Below are 24,689 nucleotides of genomic sequence, written 5' to 3'. Positions count from 1 at the left end.
GCAGTTCCCTACAGGAGGTGGTGTGGGCAGCACAGCTCTGTGAGGTTTTGGACAGAATGCAAAAGTCCTGTGTGGCTGATGGAGAGTGCCAAGGCCTTCTCAGGCCATCACCACATTTTTATGACATAGGAAAAGTTAAATCAGCAATTCTTAAGTGAACACTCTGGAAATAGAGGGACACATTGCTCAGTTGCACTATCATTTGTACCTGGTCTCTCCAGTGATACCTGTGGGTGTTAGCTCTCACATAAGATACAAATACAAGACCACAATTTACAGGAACAGAATAGAATAGAATAGAATAGAATAGAATAGAATAGAATAGAATAGAATAGAATAGAATAGAATAGAATAGAATAGAATAGAATAGAATAGAATAGAATAGAATAGAGCTATTTTGAAAGGGGTCTAGGATGACCACCTAGTCCAACTGCCTGCCAATTCAAGGGTCACCAAAATCAAAGCATGTTAAGAGCATTGTCCAAATGCCTCTCGATCATGGGCTTGGGGTATCAATCACCTCAGCAGAGAGCCTGTTTCACTCTTGGCCTCAGCCATGGCAAAGAAATGTTCCCTAATGCCCAAGCTGAACCTCCACTGATGTAGCTTTGAGTTATTCCCATGCATCCAGTCACTGGAAGCCAGGAAGGAGGGCTCAGCATCTCCTTCGCCCCTTCCTCACCTCAGGAAAGTGTTAGAGAGCAACAAGGTCACACCTCAGCCTCCTCTCTTCTAAACTAGACAAACCTAGAGCCTTCAGCTGCTTGTCACTGGACATGACAGTCAGTAAAACAGAAATGAAATTGGTAAAATAGCATGTGTGTCTACATATGTATAGAGAAAGATTACATAAATATAGGCTATTAAAACATTTTGTTAAACTTTAGCCCTTCTTATTGACTGCATTTTTCAATGAAAAGCTTTTTGCTCAATTATTCTGCTAGATACAATTATCTTTTATTTCAAGATAAAGAAATCAGATGTAAAATGAGAAATAATTGTCTTAGCCTGAATAAAGGAAAAGGCAGACTGGGGAAACAATTGTGATGAGTTATGTGATAATTGCCTGACAGTTCTGAGTGTCAGTTTAGATATTTTTGTAAGATATAAAAATTCTTCTAAATAGATTAAAATCTCAGTGATATCACTTCTATTAGCTGTTCTCACAACACTTACAGTGCTTCAGTGTGGAGGATTTGTTGCAAATCCCATCTTCCAGAGACAGGTAATTGTTTGTTTAATTTTGGTATTTCAAGCCCTCTTGCTGGTATGCAATGAAGAAATTTGTAAATGAAAACTATAAGCTCTAAGTATAAGAACACAGATAAATCCCTTCTCAAAGTTTCTCTTTTTTCTTTTTATGATTAACTATTTCAAACCATTTTCTCTTAGATATCTGAAATATGTTGGCTTCCTGTTGTTAAAAGTAGGCCTTGTGGGCAAACTACTACTGTGAGACTTGTCATATGTCTGCCTTTCTCCAAGTTTTCATAATATGAAGGGAAGAGCAATAAAGATGAATTTCTTATTTTCAATTTTTCACATTTTTGTGCAACCAGTTTCTCTCCATTTTTGAACTGTTTGGTTTGTTTTTTTTTCCCCTTACAAACTGAGCTGATGCTCTGTTGCAACAATGAAAGCTCGAGTATTGAATGCAGTGAGCAATTTACCCTTTTCTCCTCTACAGAGGGTCTGTCAAGGTCATTGCTGAGGCTTCTGAGGAAACTGTAGTTAACTTGAGAGCAGTGAAATAGAGCTGTTTACTCTTTGTCTACTCTGTGGTGTGATCTTGCTGTGCTTTATTGACTTCAGTGACTGTAGAGATGAGGCCTTTACAGAGACACAGCAGGTTTGTGGACCAGCAGTAGCAATGTGCTTTTCCTATCCTGAGCACACAATTTAAAGATTAATGAACACAAACTCTAATACTATTTCTGGTGCAAACAGTTCTTGTCAGACAAACAGAAGAGGAAAAGCAGTCTCTTAACAAATATGTTCATATATGTTTATTTTTGAGAGGTGAAATGGTCTTCACCACCCTACAGAATGGACAAAACTGAATTTAAGCTCACATGGCTATCATGACAGAGAAAATGGTGTTCTGGCCAAATCTAATGAAAATAATTAATCATTTGACAAAAAGTAACTCCAGAAAATCCCAATCAATAAAATAACTATTTTTTAAAAAATTAAAATTAGCAAAAAATACACAAGAATATTAAAGATTAGACAGGTTTGATGAAAATAGTTCCTGTTCCTGAACCGTCCATTTTGTTCCTGACTGTTTCTTACTGATCCTTTTATAATTCCAAGCTAAAGCACTCAATAAGTCCAACAAAATACTTTCACTCAGACATCTTTTTCACTCTCTATCTTTCCCTTTCTATCTAATTGGAATGATAAGTGTGCCACTGAGCCATGCATGCAATTAACTGCCTAATGATAACCTGGCTTTTAGAATAATTTTATCACAACTCCTACCTTTGCTATTTAGAAAGTTCTCTCTTCATTTTACAGGCTAGACTGCACCTTACAGCTAATTGACATCGTATTTTACACCATACCCTTTTCAAAATAATATGGAAAATTGTGGCATATATTTTCATAAATCTGGTCTTCTCTCTTTGTGTGTTTTGTTTAACAGATATGTCAGATCAAGAACAAAGCATGACATTGACATGAGAATAGGGATTCATTCTGGATCTGTTCTGTGTGGAGTGCTGGGCCTGAGGAAGTGGCAGTTTGATGTCTGGTCATGGGATGTGGACATTGCAAACAAACTCGAGTCGGGTGGAATTCCTGGGTAAGGCAAAGTGAATTTCCCACAGTCAGAGAACACTGCCAGCACATTACACTGGTAACCTTGCCAAGAGATTAACTGTTTTACGTCGTTTCATCAACTATGACCTTTTTTTTTTTTTTGTTATATTGCAGTTGGCAAGGATCAGTGAGGCTGTAGCCAAAAAAAGGTAGAAATGGTCAGCTTGTAGTGCTATTTGGAAAGACAAGACAAAAATCTTTATTTTTCTTTGTCAGCCTCGATTTTCTGAAAAAAGATCAATTTTTGTTTTCAGCCTGCATAGTCCTCAGAGGTAGCCCAGATTTCCCAGTGAGGTGCTGACCATTCACGAGATTTTCCAGGCCTCATTCTCTCACCTCTTTCATTCAAACTATTCTACGAGGCACAAAGCTATAATTTGTTTTATTTTGTAATGTACAAAATGTGGGAAGAATTATGTGTTCATAGGTCAATATGCTAATAACAAATTGTTATGAACAGCAGGCTCTCTAGGAAGCCTTTTGAATAATTTGATGCTTTAGTAGATGTTTTGAGATATTTATCTTGACCTGTCTATATGTGAAAATGTATGGTTTTCTACTAAAAAAAAAAAAAAGCCTAGTTTTTTTCTGTGTCTGAGTGGCTGATATGGCTGATTCACCTGAAAGTTGCATGTTATTTCTGTCTGATATGGCAAATATATCCTGCTAGTTTGCAAGCTACAAATCCTAAATTTGAATTAACAGTAGTGATTGCAGGAATCTTCTGTTCACTTTCAGTTCCACCTGCCACTGATGAAAGATGTAGAAAAGATCACATAGACAATTCCAATTTTAGCCATGGAATTTGGAAACAATAGCAGCAGACATCTTTATGTGGAAAAAAGTCTAAGTGGTGTTGTCACCTTGAATGACAGGGATTTTAAGTCATCAAAACTGAGTCATGTGCTGTCCTCCTTACACACACATCAGGATCTGTCAGTGCTGTCATGTTCCCGGGAAACTGGAAGGAAATTTGCTTCATGTGTTGTAAATGCAGGCCCCTTCCACAGTTCTAAATAGTAAACCCTTATTCTAATATATATTCTTGGAATTAGCAGAAAAGGAAATTCTGCATGCTCTGAGAGCAGTACTCTGCATATGTCACCCATGTAGAAAATTTCAGAAAAAAATTTCATTGCCTGCTGCTTACCCAATGCAAAAGCCACGGGTAACTTAAAGGATGCTTTGTTCACATGAGCAAATTGATCATCCAAGTTTCACCCTCCACACCTGCAAAAAGTGGAGTCTACTGCTGTTAATGTGTGCAAGTCATGAATAACCCAGAAAATGCACAGCCTTGCTGTAGATAAAAAGCCTGGCAGGTTTTCAGTCTGTCAGAGCAGAGTGATTTCCTGGATATCAGTGTGCCAGCAGAACAAAGCCTGTATGTGACAGCAATGAACCAAGTCCCTCAGAATAGTGATTTACATCAGAGTTTCCTAGTGTGCAGAGCAGATTTAATAGAGCAGTTAAGCTCATTTCAGCCTCTCCTTATTTCTCCCTGCCACCAGCATTCAAATCCCCCTCCTTGCTGTAATACTGAGGTCATTCCCATTCCTAGAGCAGCTCCACCAGGAAAGCTGCCCTGGGGTTTTGAGCAGTCCTGCTCTCACAGTATAAAACAAGAGCAAAGATGAACTGCAGCATTTTCCTGAGGGCACAGTAGAGAGAGGCAGCTGAGGGTGGGAAACATCCTTTCACCCAGTCTGAGAGCAGGAAAGCAGGGACTCAGCTCTGCCCCTCGGTGCCTGCATTTCCCCTGAGCACCCACGAGCATGGGTGAGGCAGGGAGGGATTGCACCTGACAGGAGCATCAGCCAACAGCCCAGCTGCTGGGGGATAAATGCTAAGAGCACTGAGAAAAAATGGCGATTTCTGGTTTTCTGAGAGTAAAAAATGTGTCCACAACACCTGTGAAGGAAACCTTGTAAGATCCTACAGTGTTATTTCAGTGACATTCTTCTGCCAGGATCCCATTTTCTAATAGTCTTTACTTAGTGTATGTAGGTATTAATCTCCAGCACTGACTTGCATAAATTCTAGGCAATAATAAATTTTCAATGATTTCTCAATAACAGGTATCAATTAACACTTTGGGTCTGATATGCTTTCAAGAGTAGGTCAGGCAATATTTTTGACTTCATTACTCAGGTTCCCAATGTACTGTATTTGTATAAAATTAAAAGATATCTCTTCACATTTTAAGGGGTTTTTTTTAAGAAAGCAGTACAAAAAGTGAAGTCAGAAAATACTTACAATCTGAAAAATATTTATTAATATTTGGCCCATTTAAAGACATTACATTAATGCCTATCTCCATATTCTGCTTAAAGCTGTTATCATATCTTTAATAAAATCCATATTTCATGACTCTATAACTCATCCTTCCTAAATATTAGTTGAACCCAAAGAGAGAGAGAGAGTCATCTTGATCTTGGCAACTAGAGTATCACTTCCTCTTTCTTTCCTTTCTCCTTTTGTTTTAGGTTAGTACTTACATAAATTTAGCATATTTAGATGTCTTTGAGCTTGGAAACACATCATCTTTCTGAGAGGTCATATGCTTTGCTGTTTAAGTCCAGGCCAAAAGTTGCTTATATTTGAGGAACATTTTTACTGGGTTTTGTCATGAGTTTTGCTATTTTTCACTACAAAATTCTACTAATCTCTGCAATCATTATAACAGCATGAGTTTAGAAAAAGAAAGTTGTACAAAACCTGGGAAGAAGCAGGGAAGTTGATACAGCTTAAGAAATGGCTGGGATACAAATTTTTGATCTTTTAATTAGATGTTGAGATTTACAGTTGTTGGAATTGAACAGTTTGTGCCAAGTTCTGATACTCCTGGGCACTTCACACTGCTTAAATACAACCAACACTTGATTTTCTAGCAATGCATACACATCATATATATGCCCTTATAGTCTTTTATTCCATCAAAATATTATGCAATTCAATTCTGTATTGGCATCCTTTGAGTTGCAGAAGAAAGTTCCCAAGGGGCATGCTAGAACCATTTTCTTCACAGGAGGAAGCCAAATTGTGGTGCCTGAGAAAAGCAACTTAGCAAAGGTCATCAAGAAAAGATCAAGAATTTTAGCTCACTCTGAATATTAGGAATCTGTATGCAAGTCTGTCCTTCAGAAAGTGAGACACTCGAAGTTTAAAAAATGAGCTGGTTGGAAGGGTCACTACCAACTATTTTCTTGGGTTAGATAAATGCCTGATGAACAACTCTTACTGCATTCATGATGCTGCATTGTACAGTGTAGCATAGCTGACCACATTGAGGTGTCTGCAATTTTCCTACATGCAGGAACTTGATCCCTTAAAAATATTTTAGCTGGAAGACATCCAAATTCCTATCATACCATTGCAAAATTTGAGCTCTTTTGCATTTAATCTCTTAAATTCAACTTTACTTTGACCAAACTTACGGAACTCATTGCTTAGTCTTAATAGAAATGATTACGTAGCTTGCCTTTGCATACTTTCCCTATTTCCCTAATTCACTTCAGGTGCAATCAGACCACCAATTTCAAATGTTTAAGATACCTCAGGAAACTGAAGGAAATTAAAGACCTTCACATAAACTGCTCTAATACTTACCATTTATTTTTCTCTCAACACACTTCCCTGAAGTACCATTTTCATTCACTGAGAATAGGATTTTACTTGGGAAGATCTCCCAATAAACTATTAACTATGAGCAAAGGTATCAGTTGTGAATGTCAGTGTTTTTCCTGTGACAGGACTTTGTGCATTAATGCCATTTTATTGATGTAAACATATCTTGAGATTACTTGACCATGAATAAATTCATGGTTTTAAATGCACTATTTAATTTTCATTGTTTGCAATGGAAAACCTTGTCTTTATCCATGATGTTAAACGATATACAGAGTTCAAAACCTCCTTCTGACCTATGTAGATCACAATCAGCATTTGCTACTACTTATTTCACTTATGCAGGAGGATTCACATCTCCAAAGCCACTCTGGACTGCCTGAACGGGGATTATAAAGTTGAAGAAGGGCACGGCAAAGAGCGCAATGAATTCCTGAGGAAACATAACATTGAGACTTATTTAATTAAACAACCTGAGGAGAGTCTGTTGACTTTACCTGAAGATATTGTGAAAGAGGCTGTCAGCTCCTCTGACAGGAGAAACAGTGGAGCTACGTTTACCGAAGGATCCTGGAGCCCTGAACTTCCATTTGATAACATAGTGGGAAAACAAAATGTAAGTCAAACTTCCTTCAATGTCATTGAGATGAATGCATGATTGAGTGCACTTCAATAATGGAGGCCTCAGAGGAGACAAATTCATCTTTAACCTTTATTCTAGCATGTACTGTAACAGCAGAGGATTGAACAAATTGTTTCAAGGCAGAAAAAAAATCACGTATCTAAACTGGGAAAATGCCAGTGAAACAGAGATTTTGGATTCATTGTGTTTTCCCTTTTTCCCAACTGAAATCAAATACTGCAAAGCTTAGTTTTAATTTAACCCCTTCACAAAGAAGTAATTAAAAATAAAGGTAATGTTACTAAATTAGCTGGAACCTTCTAGTCAGAGTGCATATCTCATTGCATAGCTTCGCTGTAGAGCCATCAAATTAAAGGGATGAGGGAAAGGATGCTTTGCCAGAGGAAAAAGCCTAAAGTAGTTTATTGATATCTGAGAAAAGGAAAAAACCAAAAAGGAGCACCTTGTGAAATCAAGTTCTTCATTTCTCACCTTTTTAACAAAAAAATTAAAAACTCATACTCTAAGATATAATTAAGGTTTACTGGCAGATGAATTAGATTCTAAAGACATCTGTAGCTCAATAGAAATAAGAGATAATAGCAACTTCTCCTGATCAGATGTTTTTCCAAAAGCACTGCATGGCTTATTGCCAGCAACCTGGGAACCAACAATTCTTGTATGGTAAAAAAATCATTTTATGAAGTCTGCTTGTTTAGAGGAATTAAAGATAGAAAGGTTAAAATGCCCTCAGACTCCACTCTTCTCACTGCACTTGAAAGATTGATGAGTCTTTATGAAGCAAGGTCAGCTGAAGCTTTCTTTCATTTTCTTTGGGGGATCTGTAATGACGTGATATCCTTTCTTCTGCTGCACATCCTTATTCCTATTTGTCTGAACTGTCTGTTGAACCTCAAGCATTGTTGTGTGGAGGTCTTGCTTTTGTCAACCGTCTTCTGCTTCTTACAAATGTGCTCAGAAGTGATAAAATTTCACAATCAACCAGCCCACAGCAGTGTCTTCATCTCTTCAAACTGGATTTGAGCATGGCACAGTTTGCTGTCATATAAAACACCTGTTTTATATATTCTCTGTACATCTGTGTATCTGCATGTTCACTGCCTTACAGCATCTCTGTATTTTGTTGACCTGTCTCTGTATTGTCATTTCATTAGGAGTAGAGATATGGTGCATGCTGCTGTGAATATCTTCTGGTCTCTCTCTATTTCTTTCCCTTTAAGATATTCCAATTTCTATAGTCAAAAACAGTCTATGCAGAGTAGGCTCTCATTTTGTTGATCATTTTCTCAGCTAAACATGACCTTGATGCTAACAAAGAACAAACTAAAGGATTAGTGGATTTATCCAATTACTGGTCAACTCCTGCCCAGTACTAGTAAAAAGGCCTTGAAAGTAATTGAAATAGGCATAGCTTAACAGTTCCTTCAAAACATTTTTTTTTTCTTATGGCAACAAGCAATCTACTTTTAGAACAGTTTTTCACTGTTTTTTTAAAGAATTTGAAGCGGTGTTGGGAAAAGCTGTAATTTTATATTACACAGTTTTACAATAAGCCTTTCAGTGGAGACAAGATTTTAAAAATCTGCTGTTCCATGTATGATTCAATTATTATGTAATTTTTAATTTACAGCTGAGACAATAGGCAGTATTGCTCATAAATAATGCATTTTAGCTAAAAGATTCAGATGATAGATTTAAATTATACTAGGATGTAGTAGCTTTTTCCAGAGGTGTGTCAGTCTTGGACAGAATAAGCATTTAATAACACTAATTAAGCAGCTTAAAGGTCACTGCCAGCAGCAGGCTTTGAGACTTGCAGTAGCAGCAACCCAGCAATGAATCACTCTGTATGTTTGAATATTTGCCAATAGAATTTAAATTACTGCTTTACCCAATATAAATTACAACAAAATTTGAGCAACTGATCACATGTATCTTACTTTTGACTCTAGTTATGTTAGAAAGCATGTGAAAAGAAATCTCTGGGGTGTTCTGAAGCCAAACTCAGATTTATCCCAATCCATACTCATTACCTCAAACTTATGTTCTATGAGCAGCCTGAATCACTGAACTGCAGATGTGTTTATATAAGAAAAAAATAACCACTTTTTATGCAGGCAGTCACAGAAATTAGCAAAATCTACACCTGTCTACAGCCCAGTTATCACTTCATGCTCTTGCTCTGATCATGAGGTAAGCCAAGGGTGGAAGCTCCTGTCTGAAATTCAGACATGCACACTATAAATGGAGGTTTCTGTTATTGAAACAAGTGTCTGGGCTTCTTTATTATGGCAAAGAAAATTGGACAGAAATTATTTTACTTCCAGAGAATAAATGCCTCCTCCTCTAGAATGAATTAATGGCTATTTAAGTTGGATTTCTTCCATGTACCTTACAAAAGGAGGAGTTGAAAGCATAACATGGTCACTGTATGTGCTGGTGGAGGCACCTGATGGGCCTGTCAGGATGTGAATTAGGAAAAACAGCATATTAAAATGTCTGTCTTCTATAGGTGTACCTTAGTAGTGGTTGCAGTGAAGCTTAACAGTGAGCACAGAAATTACAGCAAAAGACTGCCCAGGTGACAGACAAGTCTAAACAAAAGGGTGGAATTCAGTTCCTTCCAAAACCTGATGCTTGCAGTATGGAAAAAATAATCTGAAACCTTCCAAAGGTTTTCTAAACGGCACAAATTAAAAGTTTCCCTTCTTGTTGAGAGCAGGATGCTTGGACTTTTTGCAGGAAAACTTCCCAGGAAGGAAGTAAAATTTAATCTATGCTACCTTTTAAAGTCTCTATAAAATGTGTCTAAAGTTGGAGTTTTATTATTTGTTTGTTTTAATTCATCTTCTTTCAGTTTCAGATGCAAGTTTGGCTAGGCTTTTTATTGCTTTTTTTTCTTTTTTTTAACAGAACTTTTTTGTTTGTTCTTGTATGATGAATGGTTAATGTCAGCATCAGAAAACTTCAAAAGCCCATTGTAGAACTGACAACTGTGTCTTCCATAGAGCTTCTCTCAAAAGTGTAGGAGAGACAATAGGAAGAATCAATATTTCTTTGTGTTTGCATAAAGAAGTCTTAAAAGATGCAGAGCAAATAGAGGGATAAGAGACAAAATGTGGTTAGAAGTTATTCCTGAGACAATAATTTGCATGATGTTTTTTCATTGGTTTTATTTCTAAATCCAGGGAAGCTGTTTTCTTAAGTATGTGCATGTATGCAAAGGAGAGAAAACAATGAAACACAAATATGAATTTCTTTGTTATATTGGGAATATAAATGCAAATTCAGAGTCAATTTTTGCAAAATACTACAGGCACCATGGCCATAGTGGTGATATTATGTCATGTTCATCTACCATGACTTATAAAACACTTCATACATTCAGCAAGGAGACAAGCCTTCATATCAATCGCAGCTTAAAACAGAATTTTAACCAAAACATAGTGCTTATCAGGATGAACTGAGATTATTTTCCTAATATAAATAAAACAAAATGCTCATCAAAAACCTTAGGGACATTCTCCACCCTCGTTTCCAGTGCAGAAGCAGAAATACAAGATAATTCTGAGGAATCAATTCACACACCACCATCTGATGTGATCTTATCCTTTAACAGGGACTTCAAACACACTCATACCCTTTCTGCCACCAAAAATTGACAAAAGCTTTTCTTCCTAGCTCATTTTAAAAGAGATAGGAGTATTTAAACTAAAATAGTGTCACAGTGTGTAATAATACAGCATTTATCCACTTGCCTTGATTGTTTTCTCCAAGGCCAATATATAAATTCAGACATATCTGAAACCTAAGGATGAGAAAAATTTCTTTGATGCTTTTGATGCTATTTTTTTCTCCTAATATTGATGATACTGATTTGCTAGACAGAAGAAGGGAGGATTCGAGCAAAGTGTCTTCCCAAACCTTCTCTACTGAAGTCCTTTCTCTACTAAAGAAACAGGAAAACTGCTTTTCACTTAAACAGAGAGATTTCAGTCCTGACATGCTTTTCTGCCTGTATTTTGAGATCTTAAATTACTGATAGTAACATGGAAAATGAAATACTATCTGTGACCATGGAATCCATGGACTTGGTTTTAGGATTGTAAGGACAGTTGTCACCTGGGCTTTGGCAGTGGGTACCTGAGACCCTTCCTGTGTTTTAATGTGTTGTCCAAGATTCATTGGAATATGTTTGTTGACTCTAGTTTGAATATCAACAAGGGAAACCTGCATTTGCCCAATGTAATCCTGTGATACAAAAGAATTGGCTTTCCAGGGGCATCTGGTGACAAAACATTCTAAGCTCCTGTTTCAACAATGCTCAATAGGAGATAGAGCTGAAGATCTTTTCAGGAAGGACCTATGGAATAACTTTCCTCAGGCAGAATTTTATTTTCCACCCATAATAATGCTGAACTGTCTTATGCTATGATGTATGAAGTTTCACATCCTTTCCATTCATTAACATTTCTTAACCCTTGGGAATATTGCAGTAGTAGAGTTTATTTTCCCATTCAAGTGGGAAAGAGCTGCTTCACTGTGGTTTGTTCCATGAAACGGCACCATGAGATGGGAATGAATTATTCTCTTTATGAAAGCAAACTAACTCTTTGCTGGAGATGAAACACCCTTCATACTATATCTGCTAGATTTCCTTTGTGAAGCAAAAGTACTTTTATTTTTTCCTTTGATTAGTCATTGAAATACCAAAGGAATAATGCATTTGAGATGATATTTTAAATAATAATATGAATTACAGTTACATTAAATCATATAGCCTAACTGTAATCTAGATTGGCTAAAATACAGCAGTAGTGAAGAAGAACATATTATCTGAAAACCCATGCTGAAGTAATCAGAAATGTCACCTTCTTCACTCCTGACTAAGTGATCTGTTCCTTAACTACACACATCCAGTAACTTTGAGATAAGAAAAACTTCATTACTCCTGTTTTGTGGGTTTTGTTTTATATGGCTTCCATTCTTATTTATTAAAACACACCATTGAGTCAGATACCCTGCTGTGATTTTGGTGTGTGTTCTCCCCTCCTGCATGCTTGAATAATTCAAGATCAGATTTGGAAAGCGGAATATAGTCCTAATGCTCATTGCAGCAACAAACTTTCTAGCATTGAAATGCTCCCCTTAATGTTCTGTATGTGTTTAGAGGAACAGACTTATTATTTTACATTTCTACAGATTTCATTGGATTAATTGCATGGAATGCTGTAATGGTTTGCAATGCAACATGAACTAAAACATTGCACTTTTAACCCAAGGGGACCAGCAGGTTTATTCTGTTTGCATGTGCTTTCCCCTAGACTCTGGCTGCCCTAACAAGAAATTCAATAAATCTGCTTCCAAACCATCTTGCACAAGCTTTGCATGTCCAGTCTGGGCCTGAGGAAATTAACAAGCGAATAGAGCACACCATCGACTTACGGAGTGGCGATAAGTTGAGAAGAGAGCATATCAAGCCTTTTTCACTGATGTTTAAAGACTCCAGCCTGGAGCATAAGGTAGCTGGGGCTTGGTAGCTGCATTATTCACAATTCAAATTGTAATAAATGTTCACTGAAGTAGAGAAGCTGTAGGTTCTGGCTTGTGTTGTTTTTTTCTTGCTTTGTTTTCCTTTTTCATTTGGTTTCAGTTTTCAGCAGGTGGGGCTGAGCTAGAGTTCACATACAGTGACACGATGCAGGTGTTATAATACTGAAAAGATTTCATCTTGTTGTTGGAAAATATGTTCAGTGAGCAAACTCAGTTTCTGAAAACAATAATCACTGGCCGGGTTGAACTTGGTATCGAGTACAAGCAGTTTTTGTCAGATGACAGGTTGCTTTGGCACCAAATATGATTGAGCATATAAATACATTGACATTTCTATTCAATAAATACATATCTATATTTATATAGATATGTTCCTTCCATTTAGTCATAGAATCCCTCTGATGTCCTCTGTGCAGCTGCAATATTTATTTGAAGTCAACAGTAATTTTTCAACTCTCTGTTTTAAATATCCTTCTTTAAAAACCTGTTTCTAAGAGCTAAATATGGTTCATGTCTTTGTTGCTTCTCAACAGCAATATGATCTCATTAACTTCCCTTTCAGGTTCCATCCAGATGTAAGTTATAAGTTTTAAAAGATAAGATAATCAGAGAACACTCCTTGAAAGCTGATGGCACAGGGAGAGGTTGCCCAGATCTCAAATAATTTCATTGACTTTCATTGATAATTTCATATGTTATGACAGTGCAGCAACGGCGGGTCTGCAATACTATGTGCACTTGTCTGAAAGGAAATAAAAATAGTGAGGAATTGGAAGCATGGAGGCCCACAATTCCATCATCACTCTAACTTCCACTGGAAAACAGATATTTTTACTTGATTTATGAGAGACTAGTCCTCAGGAAGATTTTTATCAAGACAACTGGAAAAGAAAAATTCTGCTTAAAGTATATCTAAGCCCATATTGCACTAGTAATCTTGTAGAAGAAACAAGAAATGTTTGCTGAAACAAAAACACAAGATTGCATTTCCCCATGCTGATATTTACATTGAGACACAAGGTAGAACCCCCAAAACCAAATTATCCACAAATAATTATCTTGTGAAAAGGAAGATATGAAGGCATTTCTTTCAGTTCAGTCATCATACAAATCTGGCAAGGACTCAGAGGAAGCAAAATTCAAGATTTCCAAGATCATGTAAATTAATACATAAAGTTCCAAAAGTCAGGAATAATCTTTAATCTTTTCAAGACACAAGATAAAAAATTATGGTGAATGAATCTGAAATTTTTTGTTCGAAGGAAGAAACAGCCTGGTCACAAAGGATTGATGAATGAGCAAACTTGCCAGTGGTTCACCTGGCCCTACTACACTATTTAATGACACAAGGCCTGAGCATGGACTGGGGTAAAGGAGCACTGCCCACAATCAGATCCTATATCCAGAATACAAATTTTCTTATTATTTTATATTTCACACTTGTCAGCCACAAAGAAAAAGCTATAAGAGAATTGTAGAATTCAATTTAAATGCAATTTAAGGAACTTAAAGAAGATCCATGCCCTAATCCATCACATGACGTAGGTCAGATTTAAAATATTAATAAAGTTCTTAATTGCACCTGAATGAAAAAAAATCTATTTAAAACTCAACATTGTAGCAAGTTTGATACATTTTCTTCCCAGTAGGCCGTTTCCAATATAGAATTGAGCTGCAGTGTTTGGAGAATTATGCTTTCATTCAATATTTCCTTAGGTGTTAGTCCCAACCAGTAGGCACAGGGAATAGAAACATAAAATCCGTTCAGCAAAGCTGACTGAGTCTTCTTTCTGTTCCATAAATTAATCTGGTTTCTCATATTAAAAAGGAGTAAAGTTTTTAAAAATATCACCACTGCTTTATTTGTTTTGGCACATCCACCTCCAACAGCTGGACAGCCTTTGGTCAGCAACCTCTTTGCTTCTGTTCAGGGTGCTGGGACATCACAAATGTGTTCAGATGGGAAATGTACCCGGATACAAAGGAATGATGTGGATTAAGGACCATGAATCATAGTGTCCTTATTTTGTAAACAGGAGAAATTGTCTTGTAGAATGGGAAATGTCCCTTCCTTCCTGCATGCTCATGCAGTAATTGCAGGTTTGTCCTTACAACCTTAGCTATCAGTCATGAGTTACAGGAAGTGATGGAGAAAGTAATATTTGAATCATTAGATAGTAGTAGCATTAGATAGTAGCTATTTCCTCCATGCTATCTTGTTACTACCACTTTCTCCTTTCTTCCAGTCCATTTGGAAAACTCATCAAACTCAGGTTTAAACTAGAGTATCACTAAGCTCTTTCAGCAGCCTTTTCCCTCTGCTCCCCTCACCCCTAACCTTTCAGTCTGGAATTATGGGTTTTTGTCTAGCCATTAACATTTTGGAACTGCTTACATGACCTTCCACACCAACACCTTGAGCTGCTCCCCACGGTGTGGCTGAGAGCCAGCAGTGTCTGTGGGCATCCCCTCTCAACCTTGGCTGACACTCACCTTCTGCTCAACAGGGACAGCTTCAAGCCAGAGGGAGCTCTGAAGTAAAATAACCTCCCCCATGTAAAATCCTGTGCCCTCTCATTTAGCCATCACACTTTCAGGTAGCACTGGCATCTCTAAATACTCATGTCTATAATCTGTAAGTGCCTCTCACCCCAGACTTCACACTTTTGAGGAGACAGAAACACCAGCACTCATAGCTGAGATGCTGGCCTGGAAGTGTTACCTTTACTTTTTTCAGTGAGAATTGTGTTAATGTTCTCCACTTCAATTGACAGAAAAGTAAGTACCCACATGAACAACAAACTATATTTCTTCCCCCTGCATTAGTAACAGGACTACCATGATGGAGGATCATGGGGTGACATGAATGGATCTGAAATGTTCTACTGGACTTCTGCTTGAACTGTCTGGGTTGGTTTGAACTTTTTCGCTATAAAGCAATTCCAGGTATTGGGTTTACACCAGACATGAAATTTCTGGTTCTCTTCCTTTAAGACTTCAAAAGGTTAGAAAAGGATCCCAAAAAAAGTCTGGAATCAACATAAAAAAAACTACCATGGAGGTAGCACAGATCCTGGTTTACAGTGGTTTAGAAAACTGCTATGTCACTGCAGTTTAAGCCACCGGAACATCTTGCCACTCCTCTCTTATCTCATTGCTCTTTGTCCTTCTCTGGTGATAGGATGAGAGTGTATTCCACAGCAAGCAGTAGCAGTTGCATTAGAGAATGGGTTATCTTTCTGAGGCTTTATGTGTAATTCCATATGAATTCTGCAATATTTCATTTTTCAGAGGATTTGTGCAGGACCCCACCTGGTATATTTTATAGATTCTTTACTGAAACAGACTAGTCATTACTAACCTGTGTTTCAATCATTAACACTCAATATGTTATTTAGAAACCATTCACCCTCAATTTTGCTAGAGGCTTGTTTTTGTTTTTGTTTTTGTTTTTTTTCACAAATAGCATGTAGGCAGATAGAGCAACTCACCACAGGAAAGTAATTCTGATGGTAGCATGAAAAGATACTAAAATTTCCAAATATATAATAGCTCATAGGAAAATCTGATACAACTTCAGATTTTTCCAATAATTAAAATGTATCAGCATGATGATCTCCCTAAATATCAGCGAAAATATCCATACCATGTACTTTCGTACAGGGTAAAGCAGAGGCACAGGACAGGGAATTTTACATGCTGGTAGGGATTTATTAAAGGAAGCTTCCAATGTAAAGATTTGTATAAAGATATTCAAAGTCTTCCTGCATATTTGTACTTGGATTAGAAAACAGGCTGGGCTTAGACATGAAACATTTACGTATTTTCTGTAAGGTGAGCATACTGGAAATATCAAAAGAGCTTTGAATTTCAAAGTACACATTTTCTTAGTTCAAATATTAGACCAAAATATCTGAGTTTCTCTCTTTCAAAATTTCTGACTGGTAAGATAAATAGAAATTACATGAGTAGGAAAACAATTTTGCTCTTCCTGCTTGCTGTATCTCAGCAGACACAGGCATCACCTCCATCCTTCAACTCAGAAACTTCCATTTGCAAGGTCTGCAAGAAATGCTGGGCAAACTCTGTGCCTGTTCAGCAACTTTTCTGTCATTGGTCAGAAATTGGATCTCTGTCTACTCTTTGGTCTTCTCAAGAGTTCATTTTCTCTCTTTGCTTAGACTTCTTGAAACTTATTCTTCTGTCCCTCTCCTGTACTGCAGAAACTTTTCCAACATTACTCTGGTGAAGAAAAAACCTGGCCTCCCTTTTCATCTGTAAGGTCCTATCTGAGTCAAAGGGCAGCAGTGAGGATAAGACCAAAATCCTTCCTCCCCAGTGCACAAACATTTTCTTTAGGGGAACATGTGAAGCCTGTCATATTGCTGGTGCTCCCCTTTCAAAGAAGCTTTGGAAGACAGAGGTGAGGAGTAAGCAGCATTACTCAACAGAAGAAACCACAAGAAACCTTTCTCAGCTTCAGCCAGCAGGCTGGGCAAGCACATGGATAAACTGTTCCCTCCCAACAGTGCAGGAAAATTGCCCAAGCCCCATGGGAGCCTTCAGTGTGCCCTGAGTGAGCCATGCCAGCACAGGGGGCTCTGTGGGGTGCTGCAGTGAGGCTTTGCACTGCAGACAGGGTCACATCACAGTTCTTCCTAGCACTCTGCACAGCTCTGGTTGGCTACAAACCTCCCCATGTTTTTTGAAGGGCCTTGAGGCTTAGTCAGTCCTTCAATTATTTCTGCAAGTCATTAAGGGGTAGACTGCTACAGAACTGCTACGTTTATCATTTATGTCAGTGCTGCCAAGGGATGTCAACAATTCCTCATCACAATGTTGTTACTGATTAGAACACAGCATCCATCCTTTTGGCATAATGCTCAACACAGCAGGCCACTCTATGTTTGTGTTTCATTCATCTAGTTTGCCTTAATTTCCCTATGGAACAGTTGGGATTTCATGTTATATTTTAAGGAACATACCTTTCTTTTTCCCTATATTTATGCAGACTGATGCAGCTCTGTTTCCTTGCACATGAAATCAGGGTCAGTGCCTCTGGGGCTCCAGCAGCAAAATGAAGTGGAATTGCCTGTGAGCACTATCAAAAATCATGCCAGTTATGCTGCCAACAGCAGACACACGGAGGAGGAAAGTTAAAATGGGAGACACCAACAAATAAGCACCCTCTTTTACTCATGAAAAATGGAGCAGGGAAGTGAGAAAGCTTTTTCCCATCTGGGAGCTTGAGACTGTCTTGACCAGATGCTTATAGCTGAGATGATGTCCTGACCAAAGTCCATGTAGGGAAAATACTCCAAGTCTAGCTAGGATCTTCCTTCAAGAGCAAATTAGCTATGAAATCCAGTTCATAGCTGGGCTCTCTCAGTGTATGTTCTTGACACATTTATTTTTATTTTTTTTAAATGTTATAATGCTTTCTAGCCATTTATTAAAACAGTTTTCCCTATTTCCAAATTTCTCAAGAGAGATTCTGGTATCTGATATTGCTTTGACTCTTATAATCTTTTTTTCAACCCCTTTACAACTGAAAAGGTTTAAAAAAAATGAAGTCATTTTTCAGAGGAAGAAAAATGCCTGGGAAAAGCCTTTGCAGGATTTCTTGTAAGACAAAGAAACTTTGGTGTCATCTATAAAGGTTATAGAGAATTACAAAAAAGTATTCCTATGGACTAATCTTCATCTGCTGTAAAAAGCTGCACTTTAATTTAATTAGCAATGATAGATAACAGCTGAGGACTTGATTAATACTTCCACTTTAACTGATCTACTGTGGTCTATCCATGTGTCTGTTACTCCATTTCTTAGTAATTCCCATAAAGAAGGAACCTGATAGCATCCTCAGTTGTTTGATATGCTGGAGTAACTTTTTTCAATAAATATTTATAATAATGGACCTCTTTTACATTTGGAGAATGCCCATACTGTCAAGTTTCCACACAGCCTCTGAGTAATTTAGGATACAGAGTTCCAGCATGCCAAATAGTTACAGAATGTTTTAACTATGTAATTTTCTTTTTAAAAAAAAATGAGAAAAAAATAGCAGGGCAGCCTCAATTTGGTCATCATGGAGACATCTCTGTGCCATCATGCATGCAGAGTCACAGATGACTCTAGTGCTTGTCTTCATGCGAGGAAATTCATGGTTTCTCTGGTTTTAAGTATTTTATTAAGCAATTAAATATTTAGTATTCTACTCAGCAGTACAAGCTCCTGGTATCTACTTCAGGATTTTTAAAGTAAGTAATTTTTAACTAAGCAGAACAATTTTGTATTGCAAATTACGGAGTTTTGCTCTCTTGGTTAAAGTATTTTACTAGATTATTAACAATTTATTTGATGGGTTTGATTTTAAAACAAAAATTCAGGTTATTGATTTTTTTGGTGCATTGTGCTAATTTTCCCCATGTCTCCTATATACATCAGCCATAATGAAACTACTGCATATGTTAACAGCTAATTTACTTTTCTGTGTGTGTTTTGTTGTGTTTTTTTAATTCTAGTATTCTCAAATGCGGGACGAAGTATTCAAATCAAACTTGGTGTGTGCATTTATTGTTCTTGTATTTATCACCGCTATCCAAAGCTTGCTCCCTTCTTCCAGGTAAATACAGAAATATATCTTTATATATTTGAAGGCACTCTTGGGGTCACAGTGGAATAACATTTTTAGGATTGATGTGCAACGAACCAGTAAAATCTGCTTGCTCCTCAGAAGTGTTTGGAAATATTTGTTGACTTTTTTGCAATACTGCTTTTTTACCACATCATCTGCAGCTATATGTTTTCAAGTGAGACAGCAGCGTGTACTGATGTTATGTTGTTATGTTTTCGAGTAGAATACCGCCAAATTAAGTGGAAATTTTGGGTTACAAAAATTTGCCTCAGTGTGTCCTGGTGAAACACGCTCCAGAACAGTAGCTGGGCTTCTTTGCTCAGTGATTGATAATTCCTTGGGTATCAGTGACTCTCCCGGTTTTGTTTCATAAATGCTTTGTAAGAGAATTGTACTGCTTGCTCTGCTGCTGACAGTGTGATTTGCCCAGCTGGGAAAAGCAGTCTCAGGCCATTAATAAGCACAGAGGTGATCTGGTAGATCTGTTTTCATTTCTGCTCTTCTTTGGGGCTGACCAAGCAATATATTCCTATCAAGGTGATGAAAATGTGACATAGATGAGACCTCGGTGTCCACATTTCACAGACTCAAACCTATCATTTGACATTTGTGTCTACAATTTAATAATGAGATCACAAGAGTATGTGCAAGGACTGAGGTCAGTTTTCCAGAACAGGACTGCCACTATAACAATTCTCTGGTCTCATTTGGTCTTTGACAGAACAAATGTTAAAAGAGAAATGCCCAGATGAACAAACATATTTCTCAGGTAGTTTCTAGCACTCAGATGAACCTTAACTTATGGCTGATGGTAGAGTAACTTTGAAAATACATTATTTGTACAAGAAATAAGATATTTATTGTGTTACAGTAGTGCAGCAAGATTTCTTGGATCATCTCTGGAAGGCATGAGTTACCAGTTGATGTCTGAGAACACCAGTGGTGGTCAAGTGCAGGCAGGCAGCTACATTCTGCAGCAGTGGTGTCTCATATTTTTGGTAATTCTCAGTTGAGACAGTACCCAGAGTAGTATATGAACTTCCTTTCGTGCTATATTGCTCCTAGTAAGTTTGCTTCCTCTAGAACAGCTCCCAATACACATTTAAAGTTCTTCACTTCTGGTAGATGCTTTTGTTTGTGTGTTTGTTTATTTTTTTCCTCCATATGTACAAGAAGATTTATGGGTCTTATTAACAGAACCTGTTTTCCAAAGAGATTTCTGCTGCTATATCAATCACTGACATACCAGTGTAACAACAAAAAAACAAAAAACAAACAAACAAAAAAAACCCAAAGCAAAACAAAAAAACACAAAAAAACCCAAACAAAAAACCCCTTTTTTTTTTTCTATCTGCACAGATTCACAGATTCATCTCTGTTAATTCTTGTGAGGGTGTCCAGTGTCATTGGAATGAGGGGGGAGGAGTCACACAAACACATTGCCTGCAGCTGTCTCACCTCCTAGTTTCTCATCTTGCCAGAAGTCTTGTGTTTTTCCCTGAGGACCTTTTTGTCCCTGAATGTTAGGGAGGCTGCAAATACAAATAGGTCAAAATGAAGAGTAGATAAGTGCCTACAAGAAAAGATCTGCAGAGATTTTTAAAAATATATGATCTTGTCTTCAAGAGTACCCTGAAAGGTTGATTGCTGGAACCTGGGCAGATATTTAGGGAAAGGATATTTACCAGTACCCCTTTTGTGAGAGAAATTTTGGAGACACCTGGGTGTTTTATGGTGTTTCCTATGTTCTATCAGGAGCTGAAGATCACTGTCAAGGCTTAAGGAGACAAATTTTGGTCTTGTTTTTTTTCATGTTCTCTTCGAAAAGTGTGTTTCAGTTTTTTAAAAAGCATGCCTGTCAACAGATGAGCAACCCTAAAATAACAGGATAGGGGTTTTGAGTGAGAAGGTTTCAATATGCTTAAACATATTGGATGAGAAAATAATGTGGAAGTTCAAATTTCCTAAGTTCCAGTTTTAAAAGCAGTTCAAGGCATGAGCAATTGCACAAACTATCACAAAATTAGACAGGATTTGGATTCAGAGAATCCTTGAAATAACTGCATATTCACTTGTTACACCTCTGGTAAATATCAGAGAAGTAAAACACTAGGGTGGAAAACCATGGAAATAATTTCTATGAAACCACTAACAAACTATAATTCAGTCCTCATGGTAACTTACCCATTTCTTAGAAACATATGTAAGAATTTTTCAGTGAATGCTTCAGATTTCTGTTGAAAAATAATGAAATTTTGTTTTTGCTTAAGTAGGTGTGTGGATTTTTTTTGAGCTGAGTCTTTTGGTTTCTGAAAATTTGATGAAAATACTATTTAAATTGTCATAGAACATATATTACTAAGGTTCTTCGGGGAGTTTCCCACAGAGTTTACCTTATTCTGCGTGTTAGAGGAGGAAATCATATCTCAAATCTAATGTGTATGGAAGTTTCAGAATTTTATCTCAGTTTATATCTATCTCCCTAAGGATAAATATTTGATCCATTCATACATTTTTCCCTGACAGGGCAGATGCCCTGAATTTAGAAACCTTTGCAATAGTTTTTATTCTTTGAATTATGGAGTTGGGGAAATTACTGTAAGTCAGATAAATTAATGCCACATTTTTTATCATAATTGTCCTCTATTAAACCATTATATTACATTGCCAACCTTGCAGTGATTCATCTTCTCCATCTGAGAGGCCTGGGAGTTTCATTAATTTCCTGCAATGAACTATTTATATGCTCACATGGACAGAAGGCTTTACTAGAGTAGACTGCTGAAATACTTTTATTTCTGCTCATTTTTCACTGGGTTATTCTTGTGAAGGAGAAGAGCAGATTTCAAACTGTTATTAATTTAAACACTTGCATCTTCTGTTTTACATAAGTTTTCCTTTTAGCTTAAATCAGTTGATTTGGGACTGTATAAGAGGAAGAGTGAAGGCAAGCTCATTTTAAACTTCACTTGATCTTGGCAATAAGAGAACCCCTAAAAAGAAAATCAATTGGTCTTGAATCTCCTCTTGAACGAAGGGGTGATCCAAGCCAGGTGTCTGAGTTCTGGGAGAAATTCACAGGCAGAAAATTATTGTGGTTTTTTGTTTGGTTTCCTCTGACCTTGTCTATGCATTTTATTGTACTTGTTCCTATCAGCATGCTCCCATCAAAATCTTAACAGAGATACTGGATTGTTCATCTGAGAGGTCATATTATGCCACCTCCAGTTTTGTTTTTAAATCAAGCAGGCTTAGGCAAGAGACAAACACATTAATCTTCCACTGAACAGCTAAAGTGGAAAGAAATTTGTTGCCTATAAATTTATTGTGAACAAATACGAGGTCTCAGTTTCTCAGGCACAGAAGCAGGTTATTCTGCAGTTTTGGGTTTATATGCCAGACTTAGATGCTTAGTGTGTAGATACCCCCTTTATAGTACCTTAATTCAATAACATGGGACTTACATGTAGAGTTTAGCAGTCCAAAATAAAAACTAATGTTTAGTGTCCTCAGGCTGGACCTCTTGAGGCTTGATCCTAATTTTTGTGAAGGCCTGAATTTGCTTTTGTTCAGAGCCAGATCAGGCTAGGTTAGCAGAACTGGTAGGCTATACCAGCCTGTATAGACTGTCTATATATAGCTGAGCTATAGTTAGAACTATCAGTTCCAAATCGGATCACAGGCACTTGGCTTTGCAAAGCAAGAAGGCTGCTGCAGAATGCTGCTGTACTGGGGGAAACCAAGGGAATTAATCTTGCATGACCTCTGTCAGCGCCCATAACCTGGGATCAAAGTATAGCCACTGGAGAATGAGTCAATCTGAATCTCAAGGTCTGCATAGATCTGAGACAACAGTGCAGGGAGGTGAATTGTATCCAAAACTACACAGGGGATGAGCCCTCCTGACTGCCTTGGCTAGTTCTACATGGACATGTTGTCCAGCTTTTCCCTTGATTTACTGATTGTGTTGGGGTTTAATGTTGTATTCTCTTTTTTATTTTTCCTCAGAGTGATACCAATGGTCATTCAGTTTTCTATCCTGATTATGCTGCACTCCGCTCTCGTGCTGATAACTACGGCAGAGGATTACAAATGTTTACCCTTAATGCTCCGGAAAACTTGCTGCTGGATTAATGAGACCTACTTGGCAAGGAATGTCATTATATTTGCATCCATTCTGATTAATTTTCTTGGAGCCATCATCAATATTGTAAGCTTATAGTGAACCAAGGAATATTATACAGGAAAAGATGATTTATGAATTACTAAGATTGCTACAGGACTTGCTAACTATGTCTATAAGCCAGCTGTGATTTAGAGAACATAAAAAAGCAACGCATCACAGCCTCAGGAAATTCAATCCATCGCTTAATCTATGTATTTCTGAAATATCTAAATATTTCTGCCTCTTGAGTATCATCTATTTTTGAAACCTTTTGTCGACTTTCTATTCAATCTATCCACCCTTTGAGGACCACTTATAATTTTCTGACATGCTGAAATACTTTCTTAGAGACTGTCAATCCAAAAAAACACTTATGGATATTAAATTCCTCCTCTCATAAGTTCTCAGCTCATCTTGGAGTTCTACTATTATTTAGATTACTAAGAAAAATAAAACAATTGCTAAAATAATAATTTCAAAAATTCCAATACAGCCCTGATTATCCTGATGAATTCAGCAACATGAGAGAGCTTTGCATAAATTATAATGTCAGACAACCTGACAGGTGCTGAGCCAAGAATGTGGTAAATATCTCACTGATAGATTAGAAGTATCACTGATGTAAGAGTTAGTCAAAAAAAGAAAAATGCAGCCATCCAGTTCTATCATTGCAAAAAAATACAAATACAGTAAATGTCAGGAAGTTCAATTGGGCTGAAAACATCCTGAAGAAAAGGACAGTAGTGCATTACAAATATAAATCACTAAGTGGTGTATTAGAATTTAAAGGTTTTAAAATCATGTCTAACAAATAGCTTCCAGGAAAGATTTTGTAGAATTACAATTTGTTACTTCCCCTGACTTCTTGTGCATTTTTTTCTTTGAGACTGTGTCCTCAGCAATTTTCTGGGTTAGCTAATCCAAAGACAGCCAAAATAAAATTATTACTTTTTTCTGTCACATCAGTTTTCTATAAAACAGCAGTCATATGTATTGTCATATATTTAGCTGGACAATGACTTGAGTCACTGAGTCCTGACTTCTATAGGAAATGACAACATTAATATAATCTCATTGTTTTATGCATTGAAGTTCTTCCATAATACTAGTTTGTTCAGAAGGGAGTTGCATGCATTTAAGAACAGGCAGTGCATCTCAGCCTTGCAGCTTTGTGTGCTTGCTGAGTTCAAATGCAGCCAACTGGAGGGGTCTAAGAATCAGAGGCTTTCTAAGATCTATAAAGC

At 37.2% G+C, this 24,689-nt stretch overlaps 1 protein-coding gene across 2 annotated transcripts in view; it reads left to right on the top strand.

Moving 5' to 3' along the window:
- The window catches only part of LOC116997784 (adenylate cyclase type 8), a 120,293-nt gene that overhangs the window by 70,417 nt on the left and 25,187 nt on the right, over positions 1-24,689 (top strand). The window contains exons 6-10 of one of the 2 annotated variants that reach the window (XM_033062885.1): positions 2,645-2,803; positions 6,793-7,063; positions 12,415-12,612; positions 19,168-19,268; positions 23,289-23,490. In XM_033062885.1, the coding sequence (XP_032918776.1) occupies positions 2,645-2,803; positions 6,793-7,063; positions 12,415-12,612; positions 19,168-19,268; positions 23,289-23,490 (931 nt within the window). The remainder of the gene's footprint in view (positions 1-2,644; positions 2,804-6,792; positions 7,064-12,414; positions 12,613-19,167; positions 19,269-23,288; positions 23,491-24,689) is intronic. The other variant, XM_033062894.1, reaches the window with a different exon arrangement.

Source organism: Catharus ustulatus, chromosome 1 (assembly GCF_009819885.2).
Source record: "Catharus ustulatus isolate bCatUst1 chromosome 1, bCatUst1.pri.v2, whole genome shotgun sequence".
NCBI lineage: Eukaryota > Metazoa > Chordata > Aves > Passeriformes > Turdidae > Catharus > Catharus ustulatus.
This window is presented reverse-complemented; position numbering and strand designations above follow the sequence as displayed.